This window comes from Mizuhopecten yessoensis, unplaced genomic scaffold, assembly GCF_002113885.1.
Source record: "Mizuhopecten yessoensis strain PY_sf001 unplaced genomic scaffold, ASM211388v2 scaffold523, whole genome shotgun sequence".
In the NCBI taxonomy this organism is placed as follows: Eukaryota; Metazoa; Mollusca; class Bivalvia; order Pectinida; family Pectinidae; genus Mizuhopecten; species Mizuhopecten yessoensis.
In genome coordinates, this window is record NW_018403589.1 from 398,771 (window position 1) to 417,385 (window position 18,615).

An 18,615-nucleotide genomic window follows, 5' to 3' on the forward strand; every position below is an offset into this window, starting at 1 on the left:
TTCTTTGAGATTTAAAAAAACGAAAGCATTTTACCATGATGACCTAGAAAGTAACTTAAATATTTTAATAAATCTAACAACAATTAATCCACTAGTACAGCTTCCTATCAAGTGGTTCAAGGTCAACACCTAAGAAGAATTTGGTGGTCCTTCATGGTTCAATAGTAGTAGAAGCTGCCTGAATTCATAACATGTGACAAATGACCTTGAAAGAGGAACAGTCTTCTTTTTTTCAGGACAAAGCTGATAACCCTTCACCAACACATGCTACAGGCCAAATATCGATGTTAGGATTAACAGTTTGATAGAATTTTTTCACACTTTTCACCCAGTGTCCTTGAAATTGAGTCAAGGTTGTTTATCTGAGTATTCTGATAACCTTTGATCCTCTTCAGCATTCTACAGGTCAAATAGCTGGACTCTAGACATCAAGGGTCAAGCTGTTTGAAGTGTACATTGATGATGACCTGACTGAATTGCAAGAGCTCACAGGTAATCAAAATGTAAAGCTGCTTGAAAGTGACAAAGAAAACCAAAATAACGTTCAAAAGAAATTAAAATTTATTCTCAATCTGTATAAAAATAGTTTTATGCCCAAACAACGAAAACATACATTGGATTGCAATTTTTCTGAACAGCACTTTTACTTGCTTATAATCTCATTAAAATCATAGGTACTGTACTCGTTGTAATTATTGCCCTGGGTATGTGAAAATTTGACACACTGGGGTGCTTGTTAGGATAACAATTACAGCTTGTGGCAGCTGCTGTAAATGGTCACTGACCGGCACATTTAATGGAGAATTTCAAATGTTTACTTTCTCTAAAACACTGTAAAACAGCTTTGTCAGATGGTGACATTCAACTGTCTGATAAAGAGTACAAATGTAGAACTTTATTAGTTAACTGGTAAGGACCAGAATGGAGGGTCATGTTGTGAAAAGGGGGCTTTTATATCATTACAGTAAGTGTCATAAAGGAGAGGGGCACTTTTCATTGGAGAGGTGTTTGTAAGGGGAGGGCACTCATTACAACAAATACAACAGAAAAATAAAATATCAAAATCAGAAGTCTAAACGTAATCACATGAAGCATAAAATCTTAATTATAGATTGATAGGTGGGATAAAATGTTACTTAAATCAAAGTCAAAATCTTAACAAAAGGCATTATAAAATCATATTTCAAAAACCTTATTTGAGTCATACAGGATGGTATACCAATGTAATAAGATGGTGATATCAGAAAATCCATTGACTCAACGGAAATAAAAATGTGTAGTTACCAAAGTGAAAGTTAGTGACCCAACATCTGATAATTTGTTGTGTGATAAAAAGTCAATGGTATCTACTGGTTTTACATCTATTTTTTGTTTGATTCTGTTTTTAAGAAAACCAATGGGCCAACACCCACAACCAATGAGTAATGAAAATAATATAACCTATTGTTTTGTATTAAAATGCAACTAAATTTAAATGATCTTCTCATACATTTCAAATGAACAAGATATCCAGAAGCTTTGTGCAGAGTGCAAATAAAACTCAAATTATGCTCATATTTATGTAAAACGTGTGCAATAAAATTTTATTCTCTTTAAAGACTAAACCTTTATAAACTTAAAGTTAAAACAATGGTAGCTATACAATTGTGGAAGCAGGTTAATCCAACCCCTAGCTGCTATAATTACCTGTAAAATTGACCATTGTAAATCAAGGTATCATTTACAACCTCTGCCTTTTACAATAACAGCAAAATATCATTAAGGTAAGCAAGCAATAACCCAAACCCTATAAAAAATACACAGGTATCTCTTCATGTGCCCATCAGGAATATGTAAATTACATGTACAATGTACAATCATTAGATCTACACACTGGTTATATAAACAGCAGCCATAGCTGTTTGGCTCTGTTAACATTCATATAATACATAAAAGATATACCATTTAACCGATAAAATCCCAGCAATACAATTACCTTGCATATCATTGTTTAACAAACTTTCAGCAGTCATTGTCACAGGTGAATTGATAACAAGGTAACTTTACCATACAATATTAAACCCACACATTAGATATGTTACTATCTACATTAAAATTGTTTTCCTTTAAAACTGAATAAACCATTAAGTAAAGAGGCCAAAAACACCCCTCAAAAACAAAGACATAAACCTCTTTAACAACAAGAGATCTGACGAAACATGACATAATGATACAGGGGTAGTTGTACTGTACCAATAAATGCTGCATATACCATTAACGTCGGCTGAGAATTACCACACAGCAAGATTTTTATATACTCACCCAAACTTAACATTATATATCTAGACAAAGATTTATCAAAAATATTTGAAACTAAGTCTAGTTTTGCATCAATTAGAGATTCATATAACTTTCAGGTTACTGCTATTTCATAAAAAATATACACAATAGCCCAGTTTGTAAAACAGATCTAAACCATTCACATGCAACCGAAGATATTTCTAAACTCTTAATACCCTGGTACGATAAAGACTTTTTAAAAATCAAAACAGATTTACCAGATAGGCAATAAATATAACACCTTGTTTCCTGAACTAGCCAAGGCCGTGACAGCACTGCTATCATATGTATAGAAAATGAAAATGGTTCTGTTTTTGCTTATATTAAAAGATGATAAACATTTTTTCACATTTAGTTCCTGATATGCATGTATATATTAATTAAGCAATATTATTATTATTATTAGTTAAGCAATATTTTAGCAATACGTGAAACTCAATATCCCACTATTCATATCATTTCTATTACAACTCATGACAAACAACATTTCGTGTCACACGATACATGTATAGCTGTATATTATATCAATAACAAAGATCTATTTTTTACAATAAAAGTCTTAAAATTTGGACAGAACTAAATAAAGAAAACAATTAATAACATTATGATGGGGAATAGGAGCACTTGGGAATAGAGATCTATCACTTAAATTTCCATTTCCTGAAAACCCTCTCCGACATAGTTTGTATACATTGTATATATGAACTGATTGATGGTCATTTAATACAGTTCAATTTTGCATAATACCAATCATATTCCAATACAATTCTTAAGTTATGAATACAACAAATTCTTTCACCCAGAGGGAAGGAAATATAGACAATTAGAAACCATTCCTCGAAATTTAGAAATAGAAAAACAAATTGGTGAAATTGGAAGACCAAATAGTTTTCAATAAAAATCAATTCTTGCCCGACATATACAAAAAATATTTGTAACAATGGATTGAAAACAATGACAAATAAATCTTGCCACAACATCTTCCTGTGGCTGATAACATCGCACTTACTCAGACAGTCCCTATTAAATGATATTCAACAATTAGAATCTAGTCGAATTAGACAAAAGTAGATTATTTGATGCCTAAGGGGAAAAAATAACTGAGTAGAGTTCTTACAGGACAATCAACAACAGTATAATATCTAATACCCAAAGGAACATCATAAACAACAGAGTAGACTTGTCAGTAACATCACAGTAATCTACCCTTTTAATGGTTTTGATACAGACACCTCAATCTAACTCAAAATTTCAGTAAAAGTGAAATGACAATAAAACAGATGCCTTTTTATGGTTTTGATAAATTCAAAGATACAATAAATAAATACTTGCTCAATATTTGTACTAATTTAGCAATTTTTGTTGGAATTTGAAAGTCGAGAATTAATTCTAAAGAAAATCCTAAATCCAATATTTCAGTTGTGCAGGAATGGTGAAGGTGTTATTGGTGAATCAGTAGAGATGTCACTGTTTGGTGAAGGGGTTACCGGCAGGGACGGGAGGAGCCCTGGTTTTGTAACAGGACACCTGCGACATATCCTTGTTTTTGGAGTGGTAGTGAGCTACAGCTACACATTTGGCAAGATTTGTATCGCACTCGCATGTCTTCTTGTAGCAGTTGTTCTTTTTGTCTGGCGAAAACAAAAACATCAAAATAGTGATACACCAGCAGGGTTCGTATAGGACTTCATGTAACAAATCTCACTTAACTGTAAGCCAAAGGCTAACTAATACCCCCGTTCCTATATAAACCAGACCTGTAAGCTTAAGGCTTACTAATGCAAAGCAATATAGTCTCCCACCAGTAATGAGTTAATCACTATTTTATTAAAAACAAACAAATAAAATAACAAAAAAATAAACAAGTATTTTGCACAAAGGGGCATAATTCCATCAAAAAGGGTTGAAATCCCAAATTAAAATGCTGTGCACAACTACATAAGGGTGATTCCAGTATACCCCCCCCCCCCTAACTTCGTTGCTAGGGTAATGACATTTAAGGAATTCAACTGAATGTTTCAGGAGTGCTTTTTTCATGAAAAACCTTTTACTTATGGAAATTTCAGATAATAATTTCAGAGAATATGCTTGGAAGCATTGATGAAATTCAACAACCATTTTATGATAATTCCTATTTTCAAGGAATTTAAATAGGATATGTTCTATCTACCACCCAAGCACGTGTAAGATACACATGCTTATGTGGATATGGTACCCCCTTGTTGGATAAACGATCCCACATTACATAATGTCACATAAAAATAATCTGGATTAAAAAAACACCCAATTATGATAATATCTAAATGCAACTTTATATGAAGCCACGAATACTTGTAATATTAAAACAATGAACATGAGCCTCCTCCCATGCTGTTCTGAATATAATTGAGATATTACTTACCGATACACTGTAATATTCTGTCTGGATGGGTTGCAAACTGGTATTTGTAGTGAATCCACTTTGGGTAGCAAGCTTCGACCACTCCGTAACAGTGGTCATGTAACATACAGCACCTGTTTATAAAAGGTTACAACCACAATATAGATTAACAAACAATGGTGGTTCTTATCAATAAATGTATCAAACCGTACAACTGAACAACTTGCAATGATCAATCTACAATATATTTTCATGGGACCTTTTATAAAATATGACATAAACTTTATTCATTTTACAACAATTATGAAACAAGTTATCTCAACTTATATATTAATCACTCTTGTTGGTCCGGATGTTAGCGCAAGGGGGAAACTTAGTGTGGGAGGAAACCAGAGTACCCGGAGTAAACCCACGTGGTTGGGCAGGTGACCCCAACCTTTTCATGTCAGATCGGGGAATTGAACCCCGGTCACCGTGGTGAAAGGCAAGTGCCCTATTCACAGCACCACCCGATCACCCCTTTCGAACTGTATTGCTAAAACAATAGGTTCCACAATGTTAAATTTAAGTATTTACAGAAATTCTATGAGTCCCATTAAAATTCTATGAGTAAAGGACTCGCAACTTATATTCAGATTTATCACTTAACAAGATAATCATCTTATAAGTCAACAGATTATACCTGCTCCCAAGAGAAGATAACCCTGCAATACGCAAAGACTGAATATCTGTCAGCCAGTGATTTATCCTGTTGGCTGGCAGTTCATTTTGCAAGGAACAAGACCTCGGGACGAGTCAATTTTCTTCTTACATGAACAGCCAAATTGTGATAAATTACACCATACTTCAATTACTATTTAATGCTTCATAAAACAAGTTTACCTATATTTGTTAATGTTTTAAAAAACTTTGTGAGGGGCCAGTTGGTTTTAAAGTCAACTGATCCATGGAGCCATCACTATTCACTTAAATTGACCCATGGTTTGTACCTGTCAACAGCGTCCACAGGGGCACCGTTTCCTCCCCAGCCACAGTAGCAACCATAGTTGTTGAATGCCAACCCACTCATATTGGTCATCTCGTTCAGAAGTTCGACAAGCTGCAACAGATCTCGCTTTTCTCTTGGAGCACCTGGTTAAAATACAAATCACTGACTATTACGAGATCAACTATTACAGTGTATCTATAAAGTGGACAAGGTCAACAGCTAATCGTATGATACCTTGCAATTGGCTGGCAGGATCTGAATGTGAACGACAGCACAACATCGGATACATTGGTTTGCAGAATCTAGAAGTGATCAAATGCTAATCATCAGATACATGATCAGTTGCCATTGCTGCCTCTATAAATTTGGTAAACATAAAATAAACCTATACATATATATACGCTGTATGATCGTACTTCAACTCAACATCTTTCCAGAGTCCGCCGATTTTTTTTCAAAATCAAATACGTTATGAGATGAAATAACATCTTGTGTGAGACTATTCCAGATATCAATTATTCTTTGAGTAAAGTAATGTTTTCTTATACTTAAATGACAATGTTGTTTGAGTATGTTTTACTGTGTCCACTAGATTTTCCTTGAGCGGCGAGATCAACAATCCCTCTACCTAATTCGGATCACATAGCCCATTCATAAACTTGAACACTTTGATCATTCTTTCATACATTGTATTTGTATTTCTATATTTTATTCTTACAGACATTGTATTTGACAGTGATCAAGGTGATCCAAATACGTATTTTTGTGTGTGTTTGGATGTCCATGTGAGTTCTTGTTATCACTCAAAGTATTAGTATGTTTTGTGTGTTTAGATGTCCATGTGAGTTCTTGTTATCAATCAAAGTATAAGTATGTTGTGGCAATAGTTTGTTTTTGTTATCATTTTCAAATGACTGGGATTTTTCTCCCAAAAGTGATAGGATCAATAAGCATTAATTGTAACGTTTTGTTTTCGTTAATTTTTTTTTCCATTTAATTTTATGCATATTTCTAAAACATAATAAGATCAAACCAAGGAAAAGGGTCCTTAGCAGGTTAATATGTAGGAAGTTCTTTAGATTTTTAGAAACTTTACACGTCGTTTATATAATACAAAGTTAAAATAAAACAAGAGGCCCAGAGGGCCTGTATCGCTCACCTGGATAAACAATCTTGGCAAAAGATTCTCCTAATAAGATCCAAGGGAATTGGCCAGACCCCAAGGCCAAACCTTGTAGCATATCTGTATTAGATTTGTTTAAATGCCCAGCAAGTTTATGTATGGTTATGGGGGGGGGGATCACAACTGTTTACAAGCTTTGACAAGGTGCGTAATTATAAGAAACTAGGTCCCTAGGGGTTGTGGCCAGACCCCAGGGTCAATTCTAATATCATGACTGCATTCGTCTCTTTATGCCCAGCATTTGTTTATATATAATAAGTTTTGGGGTGGGAATCTCAACCGTTTCAAAGTTATGACCCAGGAGTCAAGTTTGCAAGGATGGGGCAGACCCTGATGGTCAATTCTAATATCATGAAAGCATTTGTCTCTTTATGCCCAACAATTGCATATATAGTTCTGGGTAGGAAATCTTCACCGTTTCAAAGTTATGACCCTGGGGTTAGTCTCCAAGGGTGGAGCCAGACCCCAGAGCCATCCTGGAAGCATATGTCTATTCTTCTCTTTATACTCAGCAATTGTATATAGGGTTATACAGTGGGGATCTCGAACAATTCCAAGTATTAAATTATTTTTGGTCCCACCCCTTAGCCCAGGGGGTCAGCCCCACTATTTGTACAATTTTGAATCCCCACCTCCCATGAATGCTTCCGACCAAATATGATTTATATCCAGTGCATAGTTTTACAGAAGAAGTTGTTTATAGCAATAAAGCCAAGTTTCCCCCTTTTGGCCCCGCCCTCAACTCCCTGGGGGTCAGCCCAACCATTTGTACAATTTTGAATCCCCACTACCTAGGGATGCTTCCAGTCAAATATGGTTGATATCCATGGCATGGTTCTACAGAAGCTAAAGATGAGTATTGCATTGATCTGACACCATATCCTTACCTCCACCACAGCTAAAGATGAGTATTACATTGATCTGACACCATATCCTTACCTTCACCACAGCTAAAGTTGAGTATTACATTGATCTGACACCATATCCTTACCTTCACCACAGCTAAAGATGAGTATTACATTGATCTGACTACATATCCTTACCTTCACCACAGCTAAAGATGAGTATTACATTGATCTGACACCATATCCTTACCTTCACCACAGCTAAAGATGAGTATTACATTGATCTGACACCATATCCTTACCTTCACCACAGCTAAAGATGAGTATTACATTGATCTGACACCATATCCTTACCTTCACCACAGCTAAAGATGAGTATTACATTGATCTGACACCATATCCTTACCTTCACCACAGCTAAAGATGAGTATTACATTGATCTGACACCATATCCTTACCTTCACCACAGCTAAAGATGAGTATTACATTGATCTGACACCATATCCTTACCTTCACCACAGCTAAAGATGAGTATTACATTGATCTGACACCATATCCTTACCTTCACCACAGCTAAAGATGAGTATTACATTGATCTGACACCATATCCTTACCTTCACCACAGCTAAAGATGAGTATTACATTGATCTGACACCATATCCTTACCTTCACCACAGCTAAAGATGAGTATTACATTGATCTGACACCATATCCTTACCTTCACCACAGCTAAAGATGAGTATTACATTGATCTGACACCATATCCTTACCTTCACCACAGCTAAAGATGAGTATTACATTGATCTGACACCATATCCTTACCTTCACCACAGCTAAAGATGAGTATTACATTGATCTGACACCATATCCTTACCTTCACCACAGCTAAAGATGAGTATTACATTGATCTGACACCATATCCTTACCTTCACCACAGCTAAAGATGAGTATTACATTGATCTGACACCATATCCTTACCTTCACCACAGCTAAAGATGAGTATTACATTGATCTGACACCATATCCTTACCTTCACCACAGCTAAAGATGAGTATTACATTGATCTGACACCATATCCTTACCTTCACCACAGCTAAAGATGAGTATTACATTGATCTGACACCATATCCTTACCTTCACCACAGCTAAAGATGAGTATTACATTGATCTGACACCATATCCTTACCTTCACCACAGCTAAAGATGAGTATTACATTGATCTGACACCATATCCTTACCTTCACCACAGCTAAAGATGAGTATTACATTGATCTGACACCATATCCTTACCTTCACCACAGCTAAAGATGAGTATTACATTGATCTGACACCATATCCTTACCTTCACCACAGCTAAAGATGAGTATTACATTGATCTGACACCATATCCTTACCTTCACCACAGCTAAAGATGAGTATTACATTGATCTGACACCATATCCTTACCTTCACCACAGCTAAAGATGAGTATTACATTGATCTGACACCATATCCTTACCTTCACCACAGCTAAAGATGAGTATTACATTGATCTGACACCATATCCTTACCTTCACCACAGCTAAAGATGAGTATTACATTGATCTGACACCATATCCTTACCTTCACCACAGCTAAAGATGAGTATTACATTGATCTGACACCATATCCTTACCTTCACCACAGCTAAAGATGAGTATTACATTGATCTGACACCATATCCTTACCTTCACCACAGCTAAAGATGAGTATTACATTGATCTGACACCATATCCTTACCTTCACCACAGCTAAAGATGAGTATTACATTGATCTGACACCATATCCTTACCTTCACCACAGCTAAAGATGAGTATTACATTGATCTGACACCATATCCTTACCTTCACCACAGCTAAAGATGAGTATTACATTGATCTGACACCATATCCTTACCTTCACCACAGCTAAAGATGAGTATTACATTGATCTGACACCATATCCTTACCTTCACCACAGCTAAAGATGAGTATTACATTGATCTGACACCATATCCTTACCTTCACCACAGCTAAAGATGAGTATTACATTGATCTGACACCATATCCTTACCTTCACCACAGCTAAAGATGAGTATTACATTGATCTGACACCATATCCTTACCTTCACCACAGCTAAAGATGAGTATTACATTGATCTGACACCATATCCTTACCTTCACCACAGCTAAAGATGAGTATTACATTGATCTGACACCATATCCTTACCTTCACCACAGCTAAAGATGAGTATTACATTGATCTGACACCATATCCTTACCTTCACCACAGCTAAAGATGAGTATTACATTGATCTGACACCATATCCTTACCTTCACCACAGCTAAAGATGAGTATTACATTGATCTGACACCATATCCTTACCTTCACCACAGCTAAAGATGAGTATTACATTGATCTGACACCATATCCTTACCTTCACCACAGCTAAAGATGAGTATTACATTGATCTGACACCATATCCTTACCTTCACCACAGCTAAAGATGAGTATTACATTGATCTGACACCATATCCTTACCTTCACCACAGCTAAAGATGAGTATTACATTGATCTGACACCATATCCTTACCTTCACCACAGCTAAAGATGAGTATTACATTGATCTGACACCATATCCTTACCTTCACCACAGCTAAAGATGAGTATTACATTGATCTGACACCATATCCTTACCTTCACCACAGCTAAAGATGAGTATTACATTGATCTGACACCATATCCTTACCTTCACCACAGCTAAAGATGAGTATTACATTGATCTGACACCATATCCTTACCTTCACCACAGCTAAAGATGAGTATTACATTGATCTGACACCATATCCTTACCTTCACCACAGCTAAAGATGAGTATTACATTGATCTGACACCATATCCTTACCTTCACCACAGCTAAAGATGAGTATTACATTGATCTGACACCATATCCTTACCTTCACCACAGCTAAAGATGAGTATTACATTGATCTGACACCATATCCTTACCTTCACCACAGCTAAAGATGAGTATTACATTGATCTGACACCATATCCTTACCTTCACCACAGCTAAAGATGAGTATTACATTGATCTGACACCATATCCTTACCTTCACCACAGCTAAAGATGAGTATTACATTGATCTGACACCATATCCTTACCTTCACCACAGCTAAAGATGAGTATTACATTGATCTGACACCATATCCTTACCTTCACCACAGCTAAAGATGAGTATTACATTGATCTGACACCATATCCTTACCTTCACCACAGCTAAAGATGAGTATTACATTGATCTGACACCATATCCTTACCTTCACCACAGCTAAAGATGAGTATTACATTGATCTGACACCATATCCTTACCTTCACCACAGCTAAAGATGAGTATTACATTGATCTGACACCATATCCTTACCTTCACCACAGCTAAAGATGAGTATTACATTGATCTGACACCATATCCTTACCTTCACCACAGCTAAAGATGAGTATTACATTGATCTGACACCATATCCTTACCTTCACCACAGCTAAAGATGAGTATTACATTGATCTGACACCATATCCTTACCTTCACCACAGCTAAAGATGAGTATTACATTGATCTGACACCATATCCTTACCTTCACCACAGCTAAAGATGAGTATTACATTGATCTGACACCATATCCTTACCTTCACCACAGCTAAAGATGAGTATTACATTGATCTGACACCATATCCTTACCTTCACCACAGCTAAAGATGAGTATTACATTGATCTGACACCATATCCTTACCTTCACCACAGCTAAAGATGAGTATTACATTGATCTGACACCATATCCTTACCTTCACCACAGCTAAAGATGAGTATTACATTGATCTGACACCATATCCTTACCTTCACCACAGCTAAAGATGAGTATTACATTGATCTGACACCATATCCTTACCTTCACCACAGCTAAAGATGAGTATTACATTGATCTGACACCATATCCTTACCTTCACCACAGCTAAAGATGAGTATTACATTGATCTGACACCATATCCTTACCTTCACCACAGCTAAAGATGAGTATTACATTGATCTGACACCATATCCTTACCTTCACCACAGCTAAAGATGAGTATTACATTGATCTGACACCATATCCTTACCTTCACCACAGCTAAAGATGAGTATTACATTGATCTGACACCATATCCTTACCTTCACCACAGCTAAAGATGAGTATTACATTGATCTGACACCATATCCTTACCTTCACCACAGCTAAAGATGAGTATTACATTGATCTGACACCATATCCTTACCTTCACCACAGCTAAAGATGAGTATTACATTGATCTGACACCATATCCTTACCTTCACCACAGCTAAAGATGAGTATTACATTGATCTGACACCATATCCTTACCTTCACCACAGCTAAAGATGAGTATTACATTGATCTGACACCATATCCTTACCTTCACCACAGCTAAAGATGAGTATTACATTGATCTGACACCATATCCTTACCTTCACCACAGCTAAAGATGAGTATTACATTGATCTGACACCATATCCTTACCTTCACCACAGCTAAAGATGAGTATTACATTGATCTGACACCATATCCTTACCTTCACCACAGCTAAAGATGAGTATTACATTGATCTGACACCATATCCTTACCTTCACCACAGCTAAAGATGAGTATTACATTGATCTGACACCATATCCTTACCTTCACCACAGCTAAAGATGAGTATTACATTGATCTGACACCATATCCTTACCTTCACCACAGCTAAAGATGAGTATTACATTGATCTGACACCATATCCTTACCTTCACCACAGCTAAAGATGAGTATTACATTGATCTGACACCATATCCTTACCTTCACCACAGCTAAAGATGAGTATTACATTGATCTGACACCATATCCTTACCTTCACCACAGCTAAAGATGAGTATTACATTGATCTGACACCATATCCTTACCTTCACCACAGCTAAAGATGAGTATTACATTGATCTGACACCATATCCTTACCTTCACCACAGCTAAAGATGAGTATTACATTGATCTGACACCATATCCTTACCTTCACCACAGCTAAAGATGAGTATTACATTGATCTGACACCATATCCTTACCTTCACCACAGCTAAAGATGAGTATTACATTGATCTGACACCATATCCTAACCTTCACCACAGCTAAAGATGAGTATTACATTGATCTGACACCATATCCTTACCTTCACCACAGCTAAAGATGAACAACAAGATAACTGCTGAACAGCAAAGCATTGATTCTAGTTTGATCTGCAAAAAGAGAAAAAAACATCTTTTAAAACTTCAAACAGCATATAGTACATGTGTATATATATAACGTTACTTATTTAACAGAAAAGCTATTTTCATGTAGTTCAGTATGGTATTTCAGTGGTGGACCCAGGGGTGTTGCCCTAGTTGCCCAGGCATTCAGGCAACACCCTTTTTTCTGTGTCCAAAAATAATTTGGACCAAGGTTTTCCTCCATTTCATATGGGATTTCCTTCTAATATCAACCACCCCTTGAACTATGAATTTCTATGGCTTCCCCTTGCCAGCAGTTTGCATATATATATCTATATGTTAGACATTTTGAGAAAAAATTATCCAAAAGTTTTTTATAGTAATTTTTCTAGATGTAAGACTTGTGATTCCGGAAATCTGGTTTTAAATGATTTTTACCAATATTTTAAAGATATTGCCAACAATTCAGTTGACTTTTCTCCCGTCAATGTTCAGCAAGTTGAAGTTGATAACGAATGTATTTACCCGGAGCTTGATGATGATTTCAGTCTTGATGAATTATTAGTTTCAATGAAAGGGTCATCCAAAGGTAAATCCGCCGGTTTAGACAATGTCATTAATGAATATTTTATTGAGTATATTGATGTTTTTGCACCAGTTTTCCAGAAATTGTTTAATACTATATTATAGGTAGGATACTTTCCTAAAGCTTGGTCAGAAGGAGTTGTTATACCTCTGCATAAAAAGGTGATAAAACGACGTAAATAACTATAGGGGAATCACGTTAGTTAGTCATATGGCCAAGTTATTTACCTCACTCTTGACTAAACGAATGTTAAAGTGGAGCGATAGGGCGAGAATGTAATAACAGATGCTCAGTTTGGTTTTAAGCCCGGGAGTGGTACCAGAGATGCAATTTTTGTACTTCATACCTTGATTACTAAAACTTTACAGAGTAATAAAAGGCTTTATTGTGTTTTCGTAGACTATAGAAAAGCGTTTGATAGTATATCACATGATAAATTGTGGTGTAAATTTTGGAAATTGTGTGTTAGAGGACGGATGCTTAATGTTATCAAATCTATATACAAGAGTGTTAAGTCATGTGTAAAGCTTCATGGTAAATTATCTCCTATGTACGACTTACAGGTCGGATTATTACAAGGAGAATCTTTATCTCCAATAATGTTTTCTTTATTTGTCAACGACATGGAATCCGAATTGATTAAGTCAAATTGCCAAAGTTATCACTTGCAATTACTTAATTTTAAATTATGTATGCCGATGACACGGTATTTTTTTCTGAGGATGTATTTGACCTACAAAATATGTTGGATTTTTAATCACTTATTCTCGACGTTGGAATTTATCTGTAAATGTAGACAAAACAAAAATTGTTGTTTTTAGGAAAAGTAAATGATTGTATCCAAACGAGCAGTGTATTTTTGATGGTAAATCTCTAGAAGTGGTAGATCAATTTTGCTATTTAGGTTTAGTTTTTAATTATAATGGTAAATTTACCATTGCATTGAATAAAATTGCTGTACAAGGAAGGAAAGCTTATTTTCTTCTTAATCGGAAAGCGAAAAGATTTTTGTTGAATGAAAAGACCAAGTTATCTATATTTCATACTTATATATCATGTATTGTGAATTACGGGTGTGAAGTATGGGGTTATAGTCCTTCACCGCAGATTGAAAATATACATTTATTATTTTTGAAAACCGTATTGGGTGTCAGGAAAACAGTAACTAATGCCATGGTGTATTTTGAACTTGGTCGTTACCCTTTGCATATACAGTGTAGGATTGCTATTGTAAAGTACTGGCTGCAAATATTAAAGACTAATAACTGTATTTTGAGGGCCTGTTACGATGAACTTTTAGAGCTTCATAACAGGAAACCAAATTGTAAAGCAAATTCGGTTTATCAACCGAGACGTGATTTGTGTATGTTGGGTTTTGGAGATGTGTGGTTGGCACAATGTGTAACAAATGAGAAATCTTTTTTATTATTATATATATAACGCATAAAGGATACTTTTATTCAGGAAATGAGAAACATATTCGAGACATCTTCAAAATGTTTGTTGTATAAACACATTGTTGACTGTTTTGATCTACAATTGTATTTTACAAAACCGCTATTTAGAAAAAATGAATGTATTCTTGCGAAATATAGATTGCAAGCACATCACTTTAATATAGAGACAGGTAGATATAATGCAGTGCCTCCAAACCAGAGATTGTGTACTTTATGTGATCTTGGAGATGTCGAGGATGAGTTTCATTTCATTCTTATGTGTCCTGTGTTTTTAGAATTAAGAGTATCGTATATCAAGCCATATTATCGTATTTGTCCTTCTGTGTTTAAATTAATAGAGCTACTGTCTAGCAAAAAAAATAAACTTATTAGAAATTTAAGTAAGTACTTGATTCAGGCAACTGTTAAGAGAAGTTGTATATTATGAAATATAAGCTGCATCAAATTCTTGCTATAAACGTTTTGTTACTGTATAATGCGATTGAGATCTATGTCTTTTATTTCACAATGAGTTATAATCTCATTTCATTATATAATATATAGTACTCGTTCTACCTTTATGTTGAGGTTGTATGATTGACTTTGAAGTTTTGTTATTTCCTAGAAATTTGGTTAGATTAAGGCTTTATTTGTACTATTTCCTAAACGACTAAATTATGCTTCATAAGAGTCCGCTATGTTACCTTAGGAAAACCTTAAAAGTTTTCCCAAACTTATGCCAATTTCATAATTTGTGAATATTATGTATGGAATTGAATTTATTGCATATGTTCTCCGCCATTGTACAAGATATCTGTAAAGTATTTATCTATATGTATATTTCTGTACGCCTATATGCAATGTGCATTTGGTAATAAATTGAATTGAATTGAATATAAGCCTAAGGATGTTGCCCAAACCACGGACTTAATCTAATTCCGTGCCCAAACAAAGAGTCCGCTACTTATATCCTAAACAATAGGGGATTAATCCTTCATTGTCTATAAATTATATCAGTAGGGTCTCCAACCGTCAGGTCCGTGGTCAAGGCTCACCTGACTAACTCTACCTAATCTTATTGTTCTAATGTCACGGTGTGGTGATCACCCTGTCAGTTGGGAGAGGACTATATACACTGTACCATCTATTGGAATTAATAACCAATGTTAGCATAAAAGCTTGGCGTGTACACCGTTTTTATCAGAATTGTTTTTAATATACAATATTTATTATTTATAAGGGTGTTGCCCTTGTTCAATAAAAGACAAGCAGTTAAAACATAATTCATATTTATGACAAAATAAATAAATATTAAATTGCCAAAATGCTCACCTAAACTACATGTCAAGTTCAAACTCAAGTTCTTTATTACCTTAAGTCTTTCTACTCATCAGTTGCAAAGTTACAAAGTGCAATATTTACATTGCAGCATTATCTACAGAAAAGACCCCCCCTAAACTTTGAAAAGTGTCCATTGTAAGGACCTGACACAAACATCAACATTTTAACCAAAATCCCACATTTTTACCAATTTAAAAAAACACTTTTTATAGCCATAAAATATGAATACTCTAATAAAATATAACTTGGAAACTCGGAAAACTATTCTACGCCTCTCTCGATCTGTTTTTCAATGGAAATAATGTCCGATAAATTCTTGCTTTTCTACGTGTATATATATATATATACACTACGTACAAATTATATTAGTACCAGATAGGTGCCAAAATCTGTCTGTTTCGGAGTTTAAAAATTTTGGGCAACACCTTATATTATATTTATATAAAAGAAGGTATTTTGTTGCAACCGGCACATCAACTATAAAATCAAAACTTTTTTTCTGGTCTTGTCAAGAATCAATAAATATTCCAGTTCCAAGATCTGAATTTTTGAATATCGCTAAACATTGTCAAATTGTAGTAGCGTGATGTTAGTCCGAAATAAACGACTGCGATTAACGTTATCTCCTTTCAAAATACAGTAGGCCTAACTGATGGATTAGTTTGTAGTTATACAAAAAACTGCTTTTGCTGGAAATTTCTACAACTATTTTAATCAATGTACACACTTCCTTGTGATTTGGATAATCTTTGATCCGAGACAGAAGGGAAGATCTAACATGTACAGTACCCAATCACTGAATCAGGATGTAACTAGGCAAACTCCCCTCCCAAGGTCGACATGCCACATGACTTTGTCAGACAGACGACACTGCTCACGTGTACAGGAGAACTTATCTATATTTTCTTATTTGTCTCTGTCTCCTAAATATTTGAAAACATTTTACATACCGTCATTTCCCTCGAGTTACCAGTCACGAGCAAACCAGTATAGGTTAATCCCTACTTACGGGTATACGTAGCCTAACCGGATGTAAACTTTAGATTTGCGAACACACAAAACGTTCACACCTTTCATTCAAAACCAATCATTGAATTATTCAGGTTATGGCATAATGTCTAATCAAAGTACTGGAAAGTACTGGGACTCTAAACATGTATAGCATGCAATGGGAATGCAGCTCTTCCCTGTTATGATAGTGGTGTAGCAGAACTTGTTTATTATCTAAGCATAAAACTGAAGAAACTAGTTTTAATGAGCTATTTTAAAATAGGCCGAATGATGTTAACAAGCAGACCAGAGACGTATATAACACATATATATGGCTTTATACGTCTCTGAGCAGACTAAAGTCTAACGTTAACGTTACAGTGACACGTGACCTCATTTTCCCATGGGATTCTTTGTTGATTTACTTTTTTTTTTTCAAAACTTTCGTGACTACGTTTGACCACGGACTTAGATAACAATTCCGTGGTTTGACATCCAATGTTTATGAAACTTGGCATCCTGTTAGTTAAACTGGAGTGTCCGGTAGGACCTACCGGTATCAGTGTGACTAGTTGTGATGGACACATAGGGAGGGGTTTGCTGCTACAGACAGTAATAAACCTAGCCGCTGTGTTTGTAAACACTACCATGCTACAGTAGTGATCAGCTGTCTGTCGTATGCTGTTCTAGGCTCAGTTCTTCACACATTGTCAGCTTTTTCTTTAAAATTTAATTTGGAAACTGTACCATTATGGATTCTGTCTGCTAAAAGTCTAACTTATTTATTTTTATACATGTGTCTCTATCATTTGACCATTTACTATCACATATTTTAGTTTACGTAGTTAGGTTTTTTTTATGGTTTTTACTATATTAAAAAACTTTTCTTATAAGCTCACAAGTTTGATCAACTGGTTCTTGACTAACATCATAAGTATATATACTATACAAGAAAAAAATAAGAAAACAACTGATACTTATGAACATGAAGTCACACTTCAATGTATGCTTTGCCTCACACATCAAGGTAAATTTCCCAACATGGCCACTTCGTTCAACTGCTTTAATGTCAATGGATTTGCCGCATTCCTTCCCATGTAATTGGACCCCGGCTAGCATGTTTCTTACAGCAGATTTGGTAATTAGAAATATGTCCTCATTTGTTGATTCCAAATTAAAATGAAGATATTGGTTAAAACATATGTTTTCATATGTGTTTTCATTCTGTTCCTAGTCCTCATAAGTATTCAAATACAAGTCCAATG

At 35.3% G+C, this 18,615-nt stretch overlaps 1 protein-coding gene across 1 annotated transcript; it reads right to left on the minus strand.

Annotated features, from left to right (window-relative positions):
* Positions 1–542: 542 nt before the first annotated feature.
* On the minus strand, positions 543–17,417 carry LOC110450227 (basic phospholipase A2 caudoxin-like). Its single transcript, XM_021497600.1, has 5 exons — positions 17,311–17,417; positions 12,958–13,024; positions 5,689–5,830; positions 4,721–4,833; positions 543–3,950 (listed from the first exon to the last, which is right to left on the minus strand). The coding sequence occupies exons 1-5, from the start codon at positions 17,314–17,316 to the stop codon at positions 3,784–3,786; spliced, it is 495 nt and encodes a 164-aa protein (XP_021353275.1). The 5' UTR covers positions 17,317–17,417; the 3' UTR covers positions 543–3,783.
* Positions 17,418–18,615: the final 1,198 nt, after the last annotated feature.